At 46.4% G+C, this 25,397-nt stretch overlaps 1 protein-coding gene across 1 annotated transcript in view; it reads right to left on the minus strand.

Moving 5' to 3' along the window:
* Positions 1 to 3,387: 3,387 nt before the first annotated feature.
* LOC144146634 (rabankyrin-5-like) overlaps positions 3,388 to 25,397 on the minus strand; it is a 49,445-nt gene continuing 27,435 nt past the window's right edge. Inside the window, exons 3-7 of the mRNA XM_077678572.1 lie at positions 21,145 to 21,302; positions 8,997 to 9,156; positions 5,687 to 5,844; positions 4,916 to 5,042; positions 3,388 to 3,513 (exon numbers count right to left, since the gene is read on the minus strand). Of these exons, the coding sequence (XP_077534698.1) occupies positions 3,388 to 3,513; positions 4,916 to 5,042; positions 5,687 to 5,844; positions 8,997 to 9,156; positions 21,145 to 21,302 (729 nt within the window). The remainder of the gene's footprint in view (positions 3,514 to 4,915; positions 5,043 to 5,686; positions 5,845 to 8,996; positions 9,157 to 21,144; positions 21,303 to 25,397) is intronic.

The following is a 25,397-nucleotide window of genomic DNA, read 5'->3' on the forward strand; positions in this document are numbered from 1 at the left end:
CAACACAAATATTCAATATCCGGTATTCATAAGTCATAGATTATGGCTGCTACTTGTGTTCGGAGCTAGAATCTGTTCAATTATTTAGGACGATTTTGGCAGTTGGTATACTTGGTGCTATATATTGCACCACTATGCCTTATGATATTCTTCGCACATGCCAAGAAGTTCCTTGTGTTTCTTGTGATGATGTGTTTGTAACGAAGCGTACCTTATAATAAGTTGGAAGTAGGGTAAAGTAATGAGGCGATACTCTTGCTTGGGATTCTTAAACCTAAAAAATTTGTCTGTATGTTTGTATGTACTTATGTATGCATGCATGCATGCATGCGTGTATGTATGTATGTATGTATGTATGTATGTATGTATGTATGTATGTATGTATGTATGTATGTATGTATGTATGTATGTATGTATGTATGTATCTATATATGTATATATGTTTTTATGGCTGCCTATCCTTCGTTTTAGCCATCCAGCCCATACTTGAATGAATGCTTGAACGAGAAATTTAAATCGCGAAAACATTTGTATTGGCGGTGAGCTGGACCAGGGGCGCGCTGCGAACGCGCCTCCGTGACGTGAGATTAAGGATTCTCGCACATGTTGTCTGCTTCACTGGGGCTCGCTCTCCACGCTATTTCTTTGCGCTCAGTTTACGTCTGATGCTTGTGCGCACCAGATTTTGCGAGTGCGTAACTTTTTATCATAACAATAAACTTAAAATCACATAAACTAGCTCAGGGCGTGCGTTTATGAATACTTTTAGATACCGCTACGGAAGAAACATTGCCGGCATCACCCCATTTCTTGGGAAGCTGGTCCTGCGCGGAGCGCGAAAAGTAGGAGCTAGGCGTCAGCTTCTGGAATGAGCAATCTTTCTAACAAAGAAAACAGCCAGGTGCTAGTAACCGACAACAACGAAAATACAAGACCAAAAAAAATTCCAGGACTTTGGGGCTGTCGGCTTTGGCAGAAGGCATTGCGATTCCCGGTAATCATATGTAAGGTAGAACAGTTTTTGCGACCTTGCCGAACGCTGGAAAGTGTTGCATCATATCACTTTACGCTGTTATGGCATGAAAGTATGCCAACAAGCGTTACGGTACGCAAAAAATGTAAATTAAATTCCAAATAACCTTCTGTGAGTACAGGCGCGTGATGGCTTTATACCAGGTTTCCAACCAGTATGAACGTTTATTGATCAAAACAAGTCACGTCTACGGTAACGATACAGCGACACTATGCTTGTTCAGACATGGGGGGGGGGGGCTATTTTTGTACATTTCCCATAGCCATATCTTCCCAATATTCAGATATGCGTTATATAGGAAAACTGCACGCAAGAGGATGTGGAAGAGGAGGAGGGTAAAGAGCGGGAGACTTTATTTACTTTAAAATCGAGCTGATTAGTGGGATGGGTCATCAGTCAAAGGCAAGAGAGTAAGAGTAATTCTCTTCAATCCATCGGACGTCATCCCGGGCAGACAAAGGTTTATTTCTTACACCTGGAAGGGTTAGAAAACGATAAAGAGCTGCTAGGAAATATTCATCGGTTTCGATTCTTGTAATATATGCACGTATGCTATTTATTGCGTTTGTTAGCCTATATATATCAAGCCTTCAAAACCGTAATCATGTCATAATTGTTTCGGTTGAGAGTCATTTCGTTATGAAAAGAATGGTTACGAGAGAAATTCGGAGCACAAAAGCTGCCTTCGAGTACTCTGGACAAGGGTGCCGGGGGCGCGATCGCGGTGGCGTAGCAGAAACCTTCTCTTTGAATTTGCATGTGAATAGGCAACGCATGCTACGGATATACATCTTCTTGCACGCATTCATAATGAAAGTCAATTTGTGAGAAAAGGAATGTATGCAATACAGCCTTAAGAAAATATACACACAATCTTCGTGAGCTTGCCAAACATTCCCAAACCTACTAATAAGACATTTGTGATGGTGCGGAAAAACTAATGCGTTAAAAACAGAAGAAAAAAAAACATTGATTGGATACTAGTCAACAACAATGAAAGAAATAGAATACGGCCGTTTTATTTCCTGCTGTGCAATGAGGGTGTCTACAGAGGGACCCGCCGCTTGGCGCGTAGCATTAGACTGTTGAGTCTTCATCAGAGCATCTGCAAAACCATTCGGGGAAGCCTATGCTTTTCGAATACTTAACGAGGAGTTTTAAGTGCTGAACCCCGTGAATAAGCAAGGAAGGACGAGTTATAAACGATGTTCTGACAGAGGCTCTCACGAAGGTTGTTCTCTCTCTCTGCAAATGTTGCAAACTTGTTGGGGATACAGACTGAAGTTATTCATGTGTCACAAGCTGGCAAAAATAACTGAATTAATAGAAACACGCTTCTTGATGCCCTAAAGCAACAAAGCGGGCGATTTCTGGCGCAGGCAGTGCTTCCCTTCACAAGCGGAGTGTAGCCGACGACATCGGCGCGACTCCCTAAGCCGATGTCAGAGCCAGGGGGCGCCACTCAAACATCTCATCGCCAATACCCTTGTACTTCGTACTTGTGAACATTGTTGAGTAAACAGAAAAACTTTAGGCCTACTTGAGGCAAAGTATCAATGCACAATTGGTATTCGCAGTGGCGCTTTTCTTGAAAATAAATGTGTGCGTGATATTTGCGAGACCAAACAAAAATACGCGTTGGCAAAAATATTTTATATATGTGGTGCGCGATGAATAGAGATCCAGTGGTTAGTCTGTGCTGGTCTTCGTGTCTTTTTCTTTAAGTCCTGGTTTTTTTGTGTGTTTGCGATCAAAATACAGTCATCAACAATATCTTGACAGAAAAAAAAATGGAACTGCTTGGGCTAGCCTTGGACTCTTGTCCGTGTTCCCACTTCAACAGCAACAAAAGTTTCCAATAGGTGGCGGGAGCAGTGGAACGCGGGAAAATTAAGTTGACTTTAGCAAACCTACCTCCTCCATACTTCTCTTGTGAGGATCGAAAGTGAGGGAAAAGCATGATAGTCTTGCGGGGGAGAGAACAGAGGTATTTATGTGGCAGAGGCAAAGTAGACTGTTGTCCTTAAAAGAAATCTGCAGTGAGGTGACCACATACGGGCGAAGTTTTTAACGTATGCAGCTATCATTTTACGCAAAGCTTATGCATTCTGTACGTTTTATTGGTGTGCGTAGAACTACTAGGACATTCCTGCGGCTTAAGACCCAAGTTGTGTGCAAGTGCGTGGGTTATGCTTGCCTTCGTCAACTCGACATATGCGGAGTTGTTCGAACTTTTCAGATATTTTCACGCAGCGAGTAAGAGACATTTTTGTATGGTGCAATGCGACGTACTGATCTTATGGGGAGAGAGAGGGATGCACTCCAAACAGGAGCTGAAATTCTTTTCGTCTTAACTAGGTGAGCTGCATTGCGCTGTTGCCGTCGATGTCCGCAGTGTTGATTTCTGCACCCGCTTCAACCAGCCGCTCCACAATTTGGCAGTGCCCTTTCAGGAGGGCAACCATGAGCGGCGTTAGGTGCTCGTGGGTTTAAAGGTCAACCTTGCAATTGGGCTGCAGAAAACGATGCACAGTACAGGAGTTGATTTTCAGCAATTAAAAGGGCTGTGATTTTGACTTGATATGAGACATATGGAGTTCTCGTCCTTGTATGCTGCACGCAATTAGTCCTCACCAGGCACTACAGGAGGGAACCAAGCGAAAATTACAAATATTTCACGAACCCTTATTCAAAATGAATTAACACAGCTAATCAAAGGTAATTTGCACAAAAACCAGAGAATTTATGAGGGAGTCCCGTGAGCGCTTTAGGTGCCGCCTTTCCTTGCTACAGGGGAGGGTTCTGTAGGGTACCTTCAACACCTATGAAAGAACTCAGCCCGACAATTCAATATTCATTGCCGCCTTTCTTTCATCGTTATTCAGAGCCATCCGGGAGCACAGGTTTTGCGTTTAATGTTCTGTACGCTCAGGTAATCTCGGGTGTTCTACCCGAGCAAGGTATATTGTCGCTGTTGGCCAAGAATATTAGAAAATCACTATACCCAAAATGTCAACCATGGACGCCAAGGAACACCGCTATAGAGCCCAAAAAACGTGCCTTTCTGCACTCGCAGCAGCTCCGCTGCTTCTACATAGTAGAAGAGCCGCAGCTAATAAATTATTGTTATTTTTCTTGAATTATTGAAAAATATTTGAAAATTTCTTGATATTTTTTTTGTCACCTTCAGGAAGGAGATGAACATCGCCACAAAAGGTCTGTGTTGTGGCGACTCTCAATATTGAGAGATTAAGTTTGTCTGATCTTCGTTATTGCATAACGCTTTTTCTACGACTGTACTGAAGTCAGATGCTAAAAACAAAACGCGAGAACGTATCTCACAATTATAAGTTTGTTCGTTTTTAAATTGAAACAATAAGCCTACTTTATATCTTGAAGAAACTTAGTGTGCAGAGTCTGAGGTAAGACGTAATAGTTATGATCAAAACTAGATTTTCGCAAAGTAGAAGTGATTGCTGCGTGCGTTGGTCGCCTAAAGTGAAGATTTACAGCGCCCAACTGCACGCAGAATTGAAGAAATTCTTACATGTAGAGCGCTCGCGGTGTGGGTACTTTTTACATACCTTCCGTTTGTGGAGCTATAAATTGTCACGGCACCTTTTGGCCTCGCAGAATAACATTGCACATTTTCTTGCCGGGCCTACATCACCAGGCACTAGAGGCACGTCTAGATGCACTGAGTGCGTTTCGATGCATTGTGGGGCCTCCTCCGGTGAAGCTGAATTCGAGCTACAGAACTGGTAGTATAGTTCGACTTGCTTCTACGTGAATCCCTTAAATATCCGTAATTGGCATTTTTTCCAAAATAAAGTAACTCATTTCTTCCAGAAGTATCACTAAGATTGCCTAGATATACAATACCTGACTAAGCAAGGTTTTCACGACATGGAAATGGTGGCGTGATGCGGCAATATGCAGTGCAGCCCAGCCGTTCGCCTGTTTGATGTTGAGGAGATCTGGGTTTGCTAACAGTATTTGCTCCACCGCACTATCGAGAGAGATACAAAATGAAAATACATTATTACACAATTTTTACGGGTTCCTAAATACAAAACAGTGTACACTCTTAAACCATGTCTCTTTTACCAACGCTTTGAAACGTTTATTGCGAGCTCGCGCTACCAAGAAATACGAACAACTTCAGTGCTGTATTGGCGTTTACACCACGTGAACATTTAGTCGTGGTGTGCTGGCGGGTTGCCGCAACTCTTTAACCACTTTGGAGTATTGGAGGCGAAAGGCACCATCCCGACATCGGCTGGCGCTACTTTTACAGCATTAGATATCCATAGCGAGTCCCACCATAGCACGACACCGTTTGTTTCATAATGCGTTTTTTCCAGGTGTGTATCACCAATACCTAGTAGAGGCCTTATCACTTAGACTGCACAAGGCCTCTATTCGATACTGCAAAAATAAAAGATAGACATAGGCTTGTTTCGCCATTCCCGTCGCAGCCTAGAAACCACGATGGTAATGTTCATGTCAATGGAGCTCTCACCTCAACTACCTAGCGTAAAAAGGATTGCCGTACGAAGTTATGCAACCCAGTGAAAACAGGCATGCATAAAAAAGAACTGTAGCGTGTTAAAAAACACGCAGCAACTTTGCTCAATCAGAGTAGAGGCTCACCAGTTGTGTCCACCCATAGCAGCCGTATGGAGTACGTTGCTGCCTTCATCGTCCTCAATTGTCAAATCCGCACCCAGATGCTTCAAAAGCATGTGTAAAGCCTCCGTAGGCAGCCCATTTCGAACAGCATAGTGGCAGGGTGTGTTGCCGCAGTGGTCCTGTAAAGAGGTCCAAGACCGAAAAGGCAATGACAGAATACGGCCTGCGATAAAAGCGCATCAAGATGTGCAATGGCCTTGGTGCGAAGTCCGGTGAGGTCATTACGCAGTTAAGACTGCTCGAAAAACCCGGTATACAAGGTTACCGGAGCCAGTTCTGGTTACGTGATTGTCTTGAAAAAGCATTACGGCAATATTGCTTTCCTAAGTCGCTGTGAGCCTTTTGTTGCAGCTGTCATTTCCGCAGAGTAATCTTAAAAAACAGCAATAAGAGCTAGGCACAAGTAACAAAAAGCACGACACAGATGTGCTTCTTACAACAAATTTGTCCCAAGGAAAACGTAGCGGCCTCAATGGGTTTTCATTGAAAACATAAAAATACCTCAAGCGAAAAATAATATAGAAGGTGTCCACAACTGATAAAAGTGAGGCCTTATTATTTTCCAAATATTGCCTGCTAACCAGTACCCATTCCAAAACAATGATAGCGAAGACTCACTGATGCAGGGTGTGTGGTTCTTCCTAATAAGATACGATTCACGCAGTTCAGAACCACGACATTTTCCGACAGTGATGGCTTGTTTCAGCTTCGGAAGACAGCCACATTTCAGGCACTGACAAGTCAGATGTTACCCGCTGCCATTCTGTCGCACTTTCTCCCTACAATTGTATTATCTGGATAAAGCCTTTCGGCATAAACTGGAATGGCGACAGTGTTTACTGCATGATGTAAGCTTGAAACGTGGCTTCTATAACACGGATCTGATGTTACCCTCCAGTCAAGTAAACTGATCGGAGTATATTGATTTATTGTGAGTTCTATTGCGAAGCATGTGCTCTGTGGTGGGCTCTAATACGTCGCTTGTTTTTGGCTAGTAGTGAAGAAACCATGGAGAGCGGAAATATTTCTATTAGCGAGCTCGTAGCCTCGGTATTCTTAGCTTAAAAACGTGGGGTCAGCATTAAATTTCGCTGTCGCTATAAACGCTTTAAGAAGTGTTTAGAATTGCGAACTCAGTACCTGGTAACCCATCCTTCTGGACAATCCAAGTAGTGTTGGTGCACCCGCTCTACGTGTCCATGAAGGCGTTTACTGCTACTTCGTCAGGCAGGTTCGCGCAGAACACAGACTCATGATCTGTTGACGCAAGGTCATTTCTGACGACCTCGAACGGCTGCTCGTGCTCATCCATGGAGCAGAAGTTATGAGCTGTGCGACAGTCGCGTGAATGCGCGAGGGACGCGCATGGCGCCCACAATTTTGAGAACGGACCTTGTGATGGGCAGTTCTGCGCGAGTGCGAAGCACACACGAGTATGGCGAATAACACACTCGCTGATGTTCGCAGCAGACCAGCGACAGACGTACGCGTCTGCTTCGACCGAATGAGAGCAAACGTTCTGCGTTTCGGTACGACGTCCAAAGGACCACCCAAGACCAAAAAAACATTTTTGTCTTCAGTTCAATGGAAGTGGTGGCTTTCCGGGTCGTACACAATAACTACATGTATGTACAAATGCATCCATCCGCGCGCGCAATTTGAGCAACGCGCCAAGCGCTACCCTAACTAGGAACAGCATGGGAGACGAGCGACTGCAGGCGCGCAAGAGAGAGCGGAGAGCGAGCTTCCCTGCGCGTAAGCAAGGCTCACGCTCGGAGCGAAACGATCGGCCGCCGTGAAGCAGCGCGACCACAAAAGACCAAAACAAATTTTTGCCTTCACTTCCAGGCGCACAAGAAGAGCGCGGAGAGCTCAAGGGCTCAGGTACAAAAGGTTAACTTCTACCACATGAAGTTCAGCTTCCCCTGCGCCACCGGCCAGCCCCGCGCACGGAGCGAAACCATGGCCGCCCGCAAAGCAGCCGATACGAGGGGGGTGGGTCGAAGAAAAAATCCATGGCGCATGAAGTCGCGCACATAGAGAAGTGAGGTCACGGTGCTGCGTCGCTGCTTGAGAGGATAGAGGCGGTCGTCCTGGGCCCTTACGGGATATTGTTTGGGAATACGCTGCCCATTCTGGGCAGCACTTTTTCCACAATCTTGAAGAGAAACATACGCTATTAGATTCGAAGCATCTCGTGCTCGGGGCTGTGTCCCTCCCTCGCTCGTTGTCGCTGTCGTTGTCCGCCATGCGCCATCTACTGCGCATGCGCGTCTCTTCAGCCCCGTCAGCGTTTGGGCTGACGTCAGCGCAGTACACTATAAAAATAAATAGGCGGCGGCCTGTTTTGATCCCGTGACTATCTGGCCGCAACGGGAAGTACGTGGCCCTTTTCCCACTGCCCTGCAAACCCAGACGGGAACATGTACTACGAACGCGCCTTATGTCCTTCACTCATTCAAACTACGTCAAGAACCGACTGATAAAACGAAGGCACGTGAAGCTGAACGTCAACGGAAACGACGAACTGAAAACTAATGGGAACTTCAGTCGACCCATGGCTGCTTCACATACTACTCAGGGTTCCCCCACGGGAAGATGGTGTAATTTTTTTTATCCATGCCACTTGGTCTGAAACTGCTTCGAAGAAACATAGCCTCAAGGGCAGCCGCACGATCAGTTTGGGGAAGGCCTTGTTTATACGTGGTTCAAAGATATGAGAGTTAAGAATGTTCGGCCCAGCGGGGAAGCGGTACAACAAAAAGAGTTGCGTTTTGGCGCGTATGCTGGATTTGCGACGACTTCTGGGCAAACCCCTACTGGCTTGTTAATTTCACGGTGGCCATTCAGGCATTGCTAAATTATTCGCAGGCGAGCGCTGTGGCCGATGCAACTACGGTGTCATCGTTGCTACTGGGATGCGCTCCATTTTGACATCGAATGAAATATACAATTAAAGTCTCAATTTTGCGAAGTCTTCCATTTAAGGAAATACTTCATGTTTCTCGGTGACTTCGTCAAACTGGGCTTTAGTTGAACAAATAGAAAATAAATCTTTAGAAGTACAGACACTGTTAACATTATAAAAAATTAGAACTTTCTAAATTAGCCAAAACCTTTGGCCCACAAAGCAATATTGCGGCAGTTATCACAGCAATATCCCTTAACGCTGCTGCATGTTGCATGGTTATTTTTGTCAGAACATCTCAAGTAATAAAAAAGTATAACTCATGTAACTAGTGTAAGCAGTAAAATGAATAAGCAACCGTACTTGAATGTTGACGTCCAGCTGAGGAGACCCTACAAGAACGCGCACGCAATCAACGAACTTCTTGTCCACCGCTATATGGAGGGCAGTGCGGTTTTTCTTGTTCCGGGCATTAATGTCGACTCCTAAGCTGAGCAGCAAAGTTATGATCCCTGGTTCATTGCTAAAAAGACAAGAAAGCGCAAAAAAAGAAGACACAAGTAATACATTACTCCGACAACCTGGAATTTTCTCGACTGCTTCAACTCCGGCCAATCAAAAAGAACGCCTGCAACGGTTGATGAATGGCTAAGTTCTGCAGCTGTGCCCAAGGATACAGCCTATATCTCGGCTGCGGATGCCGTTTTTAAGATGATATTTGTTTTCTTGGGCTACTCTAATACAAAATGCTTGGTATGTGTGTCTGGGTGTCTGTAGCTCGATTCGCTACCCTGGAAAAAGTAAACCAATGCTTCAACGAGAGGTTTATGTAGACAAAACATTTCCAACGTACTAAATATATACAGTGGCTTCATATTTGTCAACAGGGTTCCCGAAAAAGAAAACAGGCACATTTGAGGCAAAACATCACTACATAAGTGACATAATCAATGTAATATTACTTAAATTTCTATAAGTACGTAAATTGTGAGGTGGCGTTAAAAGAAGATTTCAGTGCTAGAAACAAAAAAGGTTCATGTCGAAGTCTCGTTCTCATGACTTCAGCAATAAAGTCCAAGAATCAAAATAAATGCCACGCCAACAGTGGGAGCGCAGGAAATTTAATTGAATTCAGACAATCTCCATTTGGAGAGCCGGGACAGGAGGGAAAGAGCGTAGGAACTAGGCTCAGGAGACACGAGACGCAGTTACGTGGAGTGGGCGTAAGATGCCTCGTTTAAGGCAAGAGTTCATGGCGAAGAAAAAGAATGAATAACCGTATTTCTGTAAAACCGATAATGTTTAACATAACTTCCGATGATCCTTGTCTTTCTTATCTTGGGTCGACGTATAGCTGCCCCGTGATTCATCCTCTTCTTCATTTCCGTTATTTTACTGCGTCCGACAGATTAAAGTGCAACATCCTTCCCACCTCACAAACACATGGGGTTAGCAAATTCACACCTTTGATCTATCATAAATTTTCCGTGCAGCCTTTGAGCCGATTTCGAGTGCCCAGGCACCCCTCGACAAATCTGCCAATCTTAGTTGTCTAAGGAACGAAGTTCGGTTTTCGCAGAAATATATTTATCCTCAGAACCATACCGCTCTTGAACTTCTTCCTGTCGCTTGTGCTTCTGGAAGGCAAATCCTACGTCCCCATCTCACCTCTTTGCGGTTTGTTCATTTTGCTTTGGGCTGGGGAGGTTAAAATTCTCTATCGAGACTCTTCCCTGCTCCAAAATTCGCTCGCTTCAGGTACGGAGAGTTTCTGCCGGGGCACCCAGTCTCAACTGGTGAAGATAGCGTACCTTGGCTTTTGTAATTTCTCCAAGTGCCCCACCTTTTGACCGGGGCCCTGTGGCTTTGGCTGGTTTCTTCAGGTGGTCATCAATTTGATAATCGTGACTGCGTCTGATTCAAGCTTGATGTCGGTTTTGCGGCGTTGAATATGCGCTGTCATTGCATTTGCAGGGTTTAGAAGATACGCTCGTTTAGTTTTGCCCATCTGGTGCCTTTATCTTTGCTTTTTGTACTACCAATATCCCGTAATCGCTCGAAAACTTCGCCCACCGCGTCGTATCTGGTGCTCGGTCACAACACGGTGACATTTGACTCGAGATCGGATGAGCTGGGCACAGATGTGAATGCCGAAAAAACCAACTGAAGACCGAGTTTATTGTGACTAAACCAGTCTTCTTCCTCCCCTGCCATAGCCTTCCTAATGGGGTAATGGGGTACGAGCAGAAGGCGATTCCCAGGTACACCAGCCATGCCTGGCCGAAGATTTGAAGTCACTCTCAGGGGGGTACTTTCACTATGTCCTTGCCAATGAACGGAACTTGAACTCCTTGTGCAGGAAACATTTCGCCGCTGTACTGACTCTGCACGAACACTTGCACTACGTCACCATCTCTTTTTGATTATTTATCTTTCCGGGACACGTACAGGCGCAAACATATTCTCCCAAGCTCCCGCAGACGAAGGGTGCAGGAGTTATCTTTGCGTATGAAGGAGCGCTTATGTCCGCAATCCACTATACGACGGATCTACCCACATTGTTTATTTACATAAAACGAAAGCCTGCACGTCGGCAGCAGTACTTCTGTGTCGAGAATTGGCCGAGTATGGCAGTTTAGGTTGCTAGCATCCAGTTTCCCTAATCTGTACGTTCCGCTGTGCTGCCGGGGTGTATAGCACAGCAATGTCACATGTCTACATGTGCAGTTCCCACATTTCATGTCACGGCTACAATGTCAAAAAAATGTCCTCTTGCGGTGCAACGAAAACACCACCTTTAGCTGCCAATCTTTTCAATTTATCCTTGTGACACGTGCTTCCATCGCATAGTTCTGTGGGGGGTTTGAATAAGTCACAAAATAGACACATTGACTCGTATGCGAAACTAAAAGTTCGTACAGCTGCGTTTGGCAGCATGCATAAATTTTCGTTGGATCATCTGGTTTCGTGTGAGCTTTCATTTGTGATGCCGGGCCTAGTTGTCTCTTTGCAATCTACTTCATTCTGACGGTGCGCCAAATGCCTACGAAGCTCATCATCGAAGGACGTGGCCGAAGCAGTTGCTCCGCCAGTGCGCAAATCTTTCACTGTAGGCCTTGAACTGTGAGAGGTATGGGCTATTTTCGGGTGTTATACAACGACGATATCAGATGGTAGTCACCTAAGGAGAATGTCCGTCAGCATACTTGACTTTGTAGCTGAAGAATCCTTCAGCGCTGCCAATCCGCGCGCACATGTCATTGCGCGTGGTCTAGGAGTCTGAATAATGCGCCGGCGTCAGTGGACGGGACTACTGAAGGAAGCGATCGAAGATGTGCTAGATGGTCCTCCCCAATTTGCCATGTGTCACCGAAGCGTTGAAAAAGAATTTCCGCAGCGTCTATAGTTCATCTCACAAGCTACATGCAGCACTGTGGAGGCTACATTGTTGTCCCCCTCAGGCCGCCTAACTCACCGCGAAGGAAGCGACAAAAGGCGCGGGGCCGTGCGGTGCCACTTGCCGAGAGGGGAGAAGGGAGTGTCCTTTCAGGACCCCCTTCACGGCGGATTAGGCGCCCTCAGTGGGCGCACTATTGATAACAATGTAGCCTCCACAGTGCTGCATGTAGCTTATGAGATGAACTATAGATAACAGTCTTACGTTGGTTGTGGCCCAGCAACGAATGCAGCAGCTTGCCCACCCGGGAGCGACTTAAGGTAGTGAAACTTCTCTTTACTGTTCAGTCTGGGGATTTCAAGAACTGCTGCTTTAAACGGCGTCCAAAAGCACATCCACTGGCAGAACTTTCCGTTGACAGTTTGGAGCTGCAGCGTCTGGAGCTTCAAAGAGCTCCCATGGTGATGACGCTCGTCACCCTGAAGACCGACCACAAAATACGGTGGGGTCAAGGACTGGGAGAGAAGGCGCTGCCTTAGAGCGCTAAGAACTCACTGGCAGGCATTTATCACTCCTTAGCGATATCTCCTTTGCCCTTAGGCGTTCCAGCATGCCCTTGGCGGCGTCTTTGTATGCCATCACTGAAACGAACACTCCAGCGAACTCTCCGGTAGTGCTCCTTTAAGGTCGGCTTCAGCTTGCTCAGTTCTTTATTGTTGGAGTCCAGCCACTCCATGAGCTTACCCAAGGCCTCAAAGTTGTTAGTATCCAAGCGCTGCCTTCATTGATAAGCTGTATGTTCTGTCGACAACGAGCCATTTGCTTTACAATCAGCTTCTTCATGATGCGGCCTTGGAGGCCTCGTTGGCATTGCGGACACCATTGCCGGTTTCACTCTGCTTGGTCTATGATCCGTTGGCTTGGTGGCTCCCACTTCGTTCCAGGTTTCGGCACAATAAATTGTCGAAGAAAGGAGTTCAAAGCACCATTAAAAGAGAGAATATATATTTACACCAGACCCCTGTTAATGCATATGGCTTCCTCTGGTCTTCGTCTTCCTCATCTCCCGTCGACCCACAGCTGCTCCGTGATTCAGCCTATTTTTCATTTTCGTTACCTTGCTCTGTCCGACAGAAACAAAACGCAACAAAAAAGCCTATTGTCTTTCGGCGCAATTCGTGGCGACGCGAACAGATACGCGGAAAAGTTTTTTTTTTGATGAAGGCAGAAGACGATAATGTGGGTGTGGAGAAATTACAGCGCATGTTATAGATAACCGTTTGTTCGACTCCGGTGGTTAGAACCCACGACAGACTGAAAAGGACATGCACTTGACGTATAGACTGTGCACTGACAACTGTGTATTCAAATTGAAATGACAGCACTTATAAACAAGAAAAGCAAACAAAATGTAATGGAAAAGAAATTACGAGATGCCAAAGAAGAGAGGGGGAGTGACGATTAGTGGGAACAAACGTTTACGGGGCCACATGCGGATTCACAATGTTTGCTCCAAAAATTCCATTTGACGGTTCGTAAGTGTGATAGAAGGGGAGCTGACACATTCACCCTCGCACCCGGACACATTGCAAATGCCTCAAAGATCTCCCGTCTGAGTGCATCTTTTGATCTTAAGAAAATGGTTGTTTTATTGAACTGCGCTTAGCATTTGCACGTCACAGAGTGCGCGGTAAAATTCCCTGCGGCAACTAGCTGCTCGCACGCATATATGTGCTCTCTTAGCCTTTCGTTGATGCATCGGCCTGATTGGCCGATGTAATAACGAGCGCAATCCAGCGGGATCTTATAGAGGACACCGTGGACACAACTGACAAATTTGGTCGTGTGCAGGACCTTAAATGTTGTCTTGGACGAACAGCTTTCCGTTCTTGTCTCGACAGCCCTGTACATACCACCAAGGTATAATGGCGGCATAAAAACTAGAGGGACGTCATGTTTACCCCCGATTTTTTTAGCCGGTGTGACACGCCAAACATGCTTCAGGACAGCACGTCGGCTCCTAATCCTCACTCTTTCCTTCCCTACGTCCTTTCCCTTCACATTTGTCGTGAACACTTTCTCTGACACCGAGACTATTACAACATTGCGGCACCCACTTCTTTTTCACCGGCAAACGTGTTTGCAAAGGCTTTCTTTGATGCGGTTATGGCATGATTTCGTAACTGCTTGCGATAGACAAAAATACGCAATACCACGCTTTGTTAACTTAGAGTGTGCTGAGTCATAAGGAAGTAATCCTTTTTGAGACACGGTACAATCAGACCAGCACGTGTGTCCGTCACTATTCGTGATGCTCAAATACGAGAACTGTAACTGGTTATCTGCGGGAATTTCGAATGTAAGCTTCACACCGTGATCCGCTGCTGTAAAACGATCCAGAATAAATCCTGCAACACTATGAATGATGCTGGAAGACTGTAGGGAAAAAAAAAAATCCTTCACGTAGCGAAAGCATTTCGAAACATGATACTCCTTCAGTGATTTTTCCAGCAACCCCAGCGAATAACAAAATAATGAGTACCCGAGCAATGCATAACCCGGTCGGCATTCCATCTTTTTCGGAAAGAACGGACCCTTGGTGGACGATGTACAAGCATTGCATGTAAATCTTCAGAAGACTCACGAAGTCAGCTGAGGTTATGTTGACCTCATTTTTGAACGTCACATTGCCGTAGGTATAAAAGCTGTGCTCAACTGAGAACAACACCTATCTGCAACACCTATCAACAAGTCCTGCAGGTTAACTGAAAACCACTTCATGACAGTGTTGTCGGTCAGAAATTCCACCACATCAGAAGAGTTCCGTATAAGGAAAGGGTCGTCTAGAGGCAACTTTTTAAGTTCCTTTGCAGGAACGACACCACTATACTTTACCAGATGCCCCTCTCTCCCACAGTTGTTCCGAAAGGTGTCCCTTCCCTGTCAACCTTCAACGTTAAGAAAGGTCGATGGCTAACTCCAATGGTTTTTTGATATCCTTAGCCAGGCGGTACAGTCTCAACTCATTGAAGATTTTTTTCGTGGAAGACCGCTTCTTTTTGAGTCACTTTTCGTTTACCTCAGGTTCTTGCTGGAAATTCGTGGAGATAGCCTATGCCACCTTTTCTTGGTACTGGGACTCCCCCAGGACAGAAAAATTCAGAGCTTTGTCAAACTACAAGAGCCTGAGGCCATAGCTATGGAAGCATTCAACAATCTTTTTCATAGTTGACCTTGGATTTCTCGCAAACGGTGTCCGGGCAATCACGCAATAAACACCTCCAGCCACACAGGCTTCCTTGCCATCTTGTGGTGCTTCGTTGAGTGTGTGATTGGCCTTAAACCTAAGGCAAGAAATCCAGGCTCAACTATTAAAGAGAGTGTTGCATGCCTCCACAGCAATGGCCTCAGACTCTTGCCGTCTGACAAAATTGGGAATTTTGCTGTCCTGGAAGATCATCCAGTACCACGAAAAGGCGGCAGCGGCCATCGCCAAGAATTTCCTGCAAGAACCTGAGCTAAAGGAAAAGTGCCTCAAAACGAAGCGGTGTTTCACGAAAAAACTCTGCAATGAGTTTGGACTGGATCGCCTTGCTATGAATATAATAAAACCCACTGAGGTGAGCCGTCCTCCTTTCTTCACATTGAAGGTGCATAACCAAGGGGCACCTTTCAGAACAATTGTGGACGACAGGGGCACCTGGCGAAATGTAGTGGCATCCTTCCTGCAAAGCAACTTATAAAGTTGCCTGTACACTACCCTTTCTTGATACAGAACGCTAGTGAAGGGGTGGAATTTCCGACCGAGAACACTGGCACGAAGTGGTTTTCAATTGACGTGCAGAAGATAAGGTGTTAGCAGTTGAGCATATCATTGATACCAACGGCAATGTGAAGTTCCAAAATGAGGTCGGCATAATGACAGCTAACTTCATAAGTCTTCTGAAGATTTATATCCACTCCTTGTACTTTGTCCACCAGGGGTCGGTGTTTTGCACAAAAAAATGGCGTGACGATCGGTTCCTGCGTTGCTCCCGTGCTCTGTGATTTGTATCTTGCTAGTGGTGATAATTTTCTGGAAAAATCACTGAAAGAGTATCATGTTTTGAAATGCTTTCGCTACGTGGATGATTTTTATTTTGCCTACCGTCTAGCAGCAACGTTGATAGCGTTGCAGCATATATTTGGGATCGTTTTAGAGCGGCGAATCTCGGCGTGGAGTATACATTCGAAATTCCGGCAGATAACCAGTTACAGTTCTTGGATTATTGCCCCGTGAATAGTAAAGGATAGACGTGCTGGTGGTATCACACCAGGTTTCAAAAAGTATTACTTCCATATGACTCAGCAAACTAAGTTAACGAAGCGTGGTATTGCGTTTTCATGTCTATCGCAAGCAGTTACGATATCCTGCCATCACCGCATCGAAGAAAGCATTTGCAACCATGTTTGCCGGTTAAAAACAAGTGGGTACCACGATTCTTTATAGTCTCGGTGTCAGAGAAAGTGCTGAAGACAAATGTGAAGGAAAAGGACGTCGGGAAGGAAAGAGCGAGGATTAGGAGCCGAGCTGTTGTATTGAAGTATCTTCATGGCATCTCACACCGCTTAAAAAAAGTTGGGGGGAAACATGACGTCCCTGTGGTCTTTACGGAAGCATTAAAACTTGCTGGGTTGTGCAGGACTGTCTAGGCAATAACAGAAAGCGGTGCGTCCAAGAGAACATGTAAGGTCCTGCAGACGCGCGAATTTGACATTTGTGTCCAAGGTGTCGTCTATAAGATCCCGCTGAATCGCGGTCGTTATTACATCGGCCAAACAGGCCGATGCATCAACGAAAGGCTAAGAGAGCACAGATATGCGTGCCAGCATATAGCTGCCGCAGGGAATTTGGCCCCGCACTGTGTGAGGTGCAAATGCGAAGCCCAGTTCAATAAAACATCCATTTGGTTAAGTTGAAAACATGTGCTCAGACGGGAGATCTTCGAGGCATTTGCAATGTTCCGGGCATAAGGGAGAACGTTTCAGCTCCCCTTCTATCACACTTACCAAGCGTGAAATGTAATTTTCGGTGCAAACATTGGGAACCAGCACGTGCCATCGTTTAATGTTTATTCCTACTACTGGTCACTTCCCCTTCCTTTTTGGGCATCTCGTAATTTCTTTTTCCGTTACATTCGGCTTGCTTTTCTTGTATATAAGTGTTGTCATTTCTAATTAAATATTCAATTGTCAGTTGTCAGTGCGCAGTCTATACGTCAAGTGTATGTCTGTTTTCGTCCGTCGTGTGTTTTGACCAGCCCAGTCGAACCAACGATATATAACTAACTAGCCCGCCACCAGGCGGTAGTCAAGCTTATACAGATAACCAGATGTTCAGAACTGACTTTAACCCTCACACGACGGCATTTATTGTATCCAAGGTGAAGTCTCGGGGCGTGAAAACTTCCTTTTTGAATTTGAATTTGCTAAAAAGAGCGGTATAAGCCGGTTTAGTTAATTATTGTGCCCTAAAAGTGATATTGAGAATACGCCCACTTCGTCTCTTGGGCATAAATATGATAAATGTGATGCCTAAAAGAAATAAATCTGCTTGCTTTATTTTCCTTCTTGCACACAATTTCACGTTTCCCATTTACAACTTAACAGGTGCAACGTCGCCTTGTCGATAACTCTTCAGTAAACCTGGTGTGGTGCAAAAGCAAATGCGTGGCTTGGTTTTGTAGTATACACGGAATTCTGTTATTAAACTACCTTGCAGATCGCAGCAGCACTTATTTTTCGTAAGGCTAAAAAAAAGAGAACTGCCTTCCTGTACGGTCACTTAAAGGATCGACATAAATGCTGTCACAGTTTGGAAATTCAGTTGAAGGATTTCACAGACTTAAAAATTTCAAAATTCTTTTACTGCGCTTGTTTGTTAAAGCCTGCTTCTTTCCTTACAATATCATAGGTCAAGCGTGCTCCCAAGGTACCCAATGTACACACTCGCGATGCCTCGCGAACGTGCTCTAAACAAGCACCTTGTGGTTTGCTTCGGATTTCCGAGGTAGCTTCCCGCTACTGCTCCGTTCAGTCTTTCGGATTTTTTAGTTGGTGGTAAACAAAATAGACAACATAGTAATTCTTGTAAGGTTTGCGCGCTAACGAAAAAGTGGTTCGCTCAGGAACAATTTTTAAAGATGCTCACTTATCCATTAGTACCCTGCAATGTCCTAGAGTTCTTTCTCAAGAAAATGCAAGTACTGCCGACACGTTTTTGCCACTCCCCGTGCACCAAAAGGAGTTGAAGTGCGAAAAACAGCCAGCTTCGTCAAGGGCTTCGATCTGCATATGGCCGACCATTGGAGGCCCTGCTAATAAACCGAGATCCCAACGACCAGCTAATGCTATTAACCGAGAGAAGAGGAGCCGCAAAGGACAATGGCTTTCAGGAACGAGGAATCCCAATCATCCAGGTCCAAGTTTAAAGCTCAGCGTGGTTATTAAATGGCGCTTACTTATGTTTTGATTCCCTGCACTATATGCAGGGAAGGACACGGCGGTAAAATTCTTGAAAGATGTGTGGGGATGTCTGTTAGGGAAAGATGGTGCAATGCGTTTCTTGCCTAACGTAAATGACACGGCTGTATTCGCACTTTCCAGCGAATATAGGTGGCGCGACTGGGTATCCAAAATGGAGGACGGGACGATGATCGGGACGTCCCGTAAGTGCGCGTCTGGAGGAAAAAACCGATCCGGGCCTTTTATTTATTTATTTATAATGTCTCTTCAGACCATCTTTTCCCTTGCCGATGGGACACCAAGGTGCTTTGTCGAAGGCGAAGCAGTTTATACATGCCTTGCACCGACGTCACAACGGGGAATGCTGGGATGCATAATCTTCGTACTGGAGCACCGCCGACTCCGCGGATACTCTACACGGCGCTGTCTCCGCGCGGTTGTGGAAACGGCAGAGACTGGACGGCGTTTCCACAATGGTGTTGTGTGCTGTTGTCGGCTGCTCGAACCGTAGCTAGTCGAATTCGAGAGAGAAAGCGGCGAACAGCAGCCTTTTTCGTCTACCGAAAGTTGTATCAAATCAGTGTGAGCGGACGGAAGACCTCAGTGGGAGACGGGAAAGCCTGTGGCTATCACGCATAAAACGTGTCGATCTCGATCCCAGCAGCCGTAACATTCCAGTCTGCGGTGCCCACTTTGTGACAGGTAAGCCAGCAACGTCTACAGCCAGCCAAGATTTAGGACGAGGCATACCGTGACTGGGTGCCGTCGCTTGCGCTTGGCTACGGCACCAAAGCTCGTTGTACCGATCGTTACGAACGATCGAAAAAGCGGCGTACAGGGAAAAAGACCGCTGAGACCGCGCGACGCAGCCGATGGACCCCAGCTACGGCGACGACGTTGCAACCGTTCCAGATAGCGACGAAGTTGACGAGAACGAAAATCAGACAGGTCACAAAACTGGAGGAGTAAAGAAGATAGTTCACGATATCTCCGTGCGTCACTTCGGGAAACTCGGCAACATCGGTCACGGCGTCCAGTCCCGGCCACAGCGTGTAGGGATCCACGCTGTCGCACATCCGCATCTTTTCCTCGTAGCGTGCGCGGGCTGATCCTATCAGCTGCACACGATACGCCGCGTCGAGAGCCTCGACTCTCGAAGCTGGCCCTATCTTCCTCAGAAAGAGGTAAGCCTGTAGTGGGTCGGGTACATCAGCCGAGAAACGTACACACACTATGCATAGCGAGCGGCCCGCTGTGCTCCAACATGGCACAGTAACTACGAGCGGGCAGAAGTGACGTCACGTGCAAGCCATGTATACCGTCAGTCACAGTGTACTGCGGCATCAGGGCGGCCACCGATCAACGTTTATTCTAGTAACGTTGGCCACCGATGACATGATGAGCATCGTGGGATTGTACCTGCAACCGAACAGCGTCACCAGCCGACCACACTGCGTGAACGTTTTTTGGCACTGCCGGTTCTATAAAGGATGCTACACTTCCATCTATGCTCGTAAAATGGTTCAAGCACATTTCACGAATATTTATTAAGCCTAAAGCAAAGCTCGGTCGACGCAACTGAGAACAGCGTTTTGTTATTGCCACTTGCGCAATTGTGTCGGGTCAAGTGCGAATAATGCGAGTAAATTATAATTTTCTTGGCTGTTTTTACAACAAAAGGTCCAACTGCGTTTATGCAGGTTGCAGGTAATAATAAAAATACTGAAACTAAATATCAAACGCTGAAGCCTCTGCGGCAGCTCCACTTACATCAGCTGTGCTCTTGATTTCGGCGCGCTGTCGGAAACGACGATGCCGCAGTGACAAGTTTATTTATTTATTACAAATACCCACATCACCCATTACTGGAGGAAGAGGGAGAGGGGGGTTGAGAAAGAAAAAAAGCAACAAGTCGAAAACAGTAATCACACATAATGCTCAAAAGAGACCGAAGCACAAACAACCCAAGAAAGCACAAAATGCAACTGGAATGATGCGTTTATTAAAAGAAACCATCACGTTAATAAAAGAACAATGACGTTATCATGTTGGCTCTTGGCTTCACTTACTTCTCGTGCGTGCGCATAGGAATGTTATGTGGCGGCACGGCACCTTTCTTCAACCGCGGTTTCAGTCACTGCGGACCATCTATTAATAAACGACACACTCAACTTGCACGAAAAACACACCATAAATAATGAGAGAGCGAACTAAACCTACGGATACTGCTCCAGAAGAAGTCGGCTTTCGTGAAGTGACTACTGCAAACCTTATTGTGTTGCTGACCCCTTTTCAATGCGGAGCATAGTTATTCAAACCTTCCGGGCTTTTTTATCTCTAGGAAAGGTATTAAAGCTGGCTTTTCCCGGCACTGAGCGATTCCTTAATGCGGTACACAGTACATTCGATTGCTTTTTGGTTTTGCGTTCTCAATTCCCACGTTTCCGAACGCTCCGGCTGCCTTCGCTCGGGACGCCGATCATCTAGAAACAGCTTCGGAAAAAAGGCGCGCGGCGGCGCCACCGTTGCTGGAAAGTGCGAATAGGTGGCAAACTCTACGTTATTGTATATTAAAAATTTTCTATCAAAAAGTAAATACAGTTGACTCACCCACAAGAAGCGTAGTGAATGGGCCTGTCGCCATTTCTGTCTTCTTCCTCCAGGTCCATCCCATTGGAGGCCAAGTTCTTCACCTTGCCCTCGATGCCCGAGTAGCAGGCGATGTGCAGACTCGGGGCATTCTGCTTTTCAGCACCACTGTGGCTGCACTGTAAAAGAGTTTCCGGTACAGTTGTCGGGTAGTTACTTGACTACGCCAGTGTGAAGTTCAACTTCGCATAATCAATACCACCTTGCTGCGATTGCAATAATAAAATAAACAGAAAGCGCTCTGACAGCAACCAGGTTTTTGCTGCTCATGCATACCGAAATTCACAATCAGCGCTGAGTAAAATGAAGAATCAACTCAGAATAAGCGCGCAATGTTTGGTTCTACAAATTACTGTGCTTGACATTTTTTTTCATGTTCATTGTTATAAACATACATAAACATAGACACTCCGTTCTTTGTTTGCGAAGATAAACGTGAGGATGCGAGAGAAAAGGCTTCAGGCGCTGCTGGACAAGGCACCCAAATCCCAATTACAAAGTCTGCAGTCACAGAGTTGTTAAACGCATGAATAAACGTATTCACAAAACCTAGACATAAAGAGGCACGTGAAAAAAAAACAAATCACCGGATGCTTCCATGATAAAAAAAGCTGTTCAAGTTCTCAAGCTCGGAGAGAAAGGGAAAAAAGGCGTGCACAGACAGTGGAAAAGGAAAAAGAATAATAAGAAAGCCGGTAGAGTTAAAGACATGCGGTACATTACTAGTCACAATGGCGCACACAAGGGTAAACATTTTCCTTGTGGCTATAATTGGTCAAATTAGGCTACCGAGCTTAGAAACCTAGGTATTGTCAAGATGGCCAAGCAGCACCGATGACATAAGTAAAATAAATCTTGGGGAGCCATTTGGCGACGCTATATAGCAAATGTTCCTTAAAAAATAGCAGATTAATGAGCTTTCACTCGAAAGAGCTTTATTATTGCAGTAAGCCTAAAGAGGGTTACCTTTTTATTTTTGTTTAATTCTCCCACATTGTTTTTAATGCTTGCTTCAGTTGGAAAGCTTTAAGATGCGATTGCTCGCACGTCTTTCTACAATAACCATTTTGCGACATAATTTTCATGACACCTTTGATTATATGTCCTCGCGAATGCCCCACCGTCTATTCACCCTGCAGCGAAATTCCAATTGTACCAAGGTTGTTTCTCACGAGTCACGGTTAGCGATGCGTAAAAGCAAGTACCGCACACGTTGTACATCAATAAAATACAAATATTCTGAGCACTTGGGATAAATATTTCAATTAGTGCTTTGATTGAGTAATGTCTAATGTAGGGGTACCACGGAATTTTCGGCAAAGCCAGCGCATCAAGTTAACAGAACGCCTTTCGCACGTGTAGAGTGATAACGAAAGCAGCTACCAGCACACCTTTCGCGCCCATGGGAAGGCACAAACACCAATCGCACGGAGGCCAGTATCACCAAACGCGTCAATACCAACATTACGCTACAAGGTGTCTGGAAGCATGCTGTTGTCAAGGCGCTAACGCGCTAATGACAAACATTATAACGAAAACCGTTTTCTATCTTGTTTATAAACTGTTACGACGACATATGTGAAATACATTAAAAAACTCTTTGGATAACATAGCAGGTAGCAGCTTTGAAAGGGAAAGTGTCAGTCTCCAATTGCCAAACCGATATTCTAGTATTGTGGGCGTCGCACATATCCTGCTAGCTAGCCAGTGATTGTTGCGCCCCTGTGTGAAGCTGGGTAGTAGTGAAAATCTCGGCGCATCACATGCGGAATTCGGGTTTCATCTGATCCAAATCATCACCAATAGCATGGTCCCTTTCTTTCCCGTTGCGTCATTCACATCTCTGTCACTGAGACTAAAATCTTTGACAAACATGCTTTGGTCATACAGACACGCTTATCGCTTGGTAGCCCCGCCATTGAGCCTAAAAATGTTCCAAGCCGCGCTTAAATGTCCACGTGAAGCTGCGAGTGCGACTTGATGGCGTTGCACCTCCCGGCGTATTTTTACGCCTAACGTAACGACGGAAGAATACCCATTCGTCTGAGTGTCCAAATGAAGTTTGCATACACTCCTGTGTGCTGCATTCGCCGCCACATTACACCTTGCAGCCAATGGATACGTCAGGTAAGCGCGTACCGGGTTTTGCACACATGAATACCCATCTCCACAGCCTTATGTAGCGTGAATAACATTGGAAACAACACGCCGGCGCATGCTACAATCGCCACCAAAGGGCGCGCTCCTTGCCTTCGAGTACTGTTTGATTGAGGCTTTATAGGATGCAGCGGAGGCCCCGCACGGGGCACCTTGAGTAATCTTGGTGACGGTACTGGCGATACCGCGGACCCCGAGCCCCCAACATAAACTGTAACCTACCGTGGTGATGTGTTTAAAGGTAAAGGGTAGAAGCCTCAAACGGTGGCCGTCGGAGCCCAGGTCAAGCTCCGGCGGATGGGCTCCGTGTCTGTTTACCAGGCAGGGAGCTCCGGGACCTCTCAGGCTATCAGGGTAAGGTTTCAGAAGAAAGTACCCCCGTCCCCTGCTTCTTTTACATGCCATATGGTAAATCGTAAAGCCCCCCCAAACATTATCGGCCCCTGAAAAGGGGCCGCACCGAACGTTCATTTCCGCCACTCCCAACCCCAAGTCTTCCAAAGCCCGATAACTACCCCCGTTTTTTGGTGTTGGAATCCAGTGACCAAGAAAAGCCTCTTGCATCACAGTCCGTGTTCCTAATATCAAAATTTCTGGAGAGCACCATTGGTGACAAATATAAGGCCAAAAAACGAAGAACTGGAGAAATCCTGGTTGAAGTACACAACCAACAGCATGCAAAGATCCTCCTTGAACAAACTCGCATAGCCAATCTTGAAATCAGGGTGACACCCCACCGGAGCCTAAACAGTACTCAAGGTGTCATCTCCGAAGTAGACCTGATGAATGAGACAGATGCTGACCTGCTGAAGGGCCTGAGAAATCAGGGCGTGACAGCTGTGAGGCGCATAACTATGAGGAGGGATGACAAGGTAGTTTCGACCAAGCACATTATCCTTACTTTTGACCGGTCCACACTCCCAGAGTATGTCAATGCAGGTTTTGTACATTGTAATGTCAGGCCCTACATTCCAAACCCGCGCCGCTGCTTTAAGTGCCAGCGGTTCGGGCACGGAACCAACTCCTGCCGTGGTCGTCTGACCTGCGCAACATGCGCTCAGCATGATCATCCGTCCGATAATTGTCCATCGTCAACCCTCACCTGCGCCAACTGCCAGGGACCCCATGCCGCCTACTCTCGAACATGCGAGAAGTTTAGGCAGGAGAAGGCGATTATTAATGTGAAGGTAACTGAGAACATCACCTTCCCAGAGGCGCGAAAGAGCTTCGCCTCTTTCCCCCTGGGGAGGTACGCCGACGCGGCTCGCCGGGGGGCGGAGCGGCGTCTGGTTTCGACGGGGACCCAGTACCGCGAGTCGGACTTGGTCCCGCCCCCGCCCCCCCCCCCCCCCAGGGTTGCCCCAGGCCGCCCAACCAGCCTCTGCACCGCTCGCTCACCCAGCAGCGGCTGTGGTGGCAACAACATCTGTTGGGGATGCCGCTGCATCCACTGCTTCCTCTCCACCGGCCCAAAGCACATGCAGGGGCACGGAGATGGAGACGGAGGCAGTCGCAGCGACCCCCTCCACCGCCTCACTGCCTGTGCCGTCTGTCGTGCTCCCCACGCCTTCGGCACTGGCAGCGCAGGAAAAGAACACCCGAAAGGGTACCACGTCAAGGGGGCCCAGTCCGCTGGGCACCCACTTGCCTTCAGATGACGACATGGACGTCGAGCCCTTCCGGCTTTCATCGCAGCGGAAGGAACGGGCTGCGACGTCCAGGTCAGTAGAGAAGGTCAGAAAACCCCTTCCAAGAGTGCAAGCCCCGAAAGACCATACATAAATAATCACACTCCAGTAGCTCTAACACATCATAATGGGAAGAGAAAACATTGTTCAATGGAACTGCAGAGGCCTTCTGAATAATCTTGACGACGTGCATGAGATTCTGCATGCCAATCAGCCAAGTTTAATGTGTGTCCAGGAAACACATCTGAATTCCAAACACACAAATTTTTTGAATAGTTACCTGGTATACAGGAAAGACAGAGATGGCTGCACACACTCTTCTGGCGGTGTGGCCATAATCGCCCGCAAATCCTTAGCATTCCACCCTGT

The sequence above is a fragment of the Haemaphysalis longicornis genome, unplaced genomic scaffold (genome assembly GCF_048455015.1).
Source record: "Haemaphysalis longicornis isolate Haplotype H1 unplaced genomic scaffold, Haemaphysalis longicornis Haplotype H1 scaffold_7, whole genome shotgun sequence".
NCBI lineage: Eukaryota > Metazoa > Arthropoda > Arachnida > Ixodida > Ixodidae > Haemaphysalis > Haemaphysalis longicornis.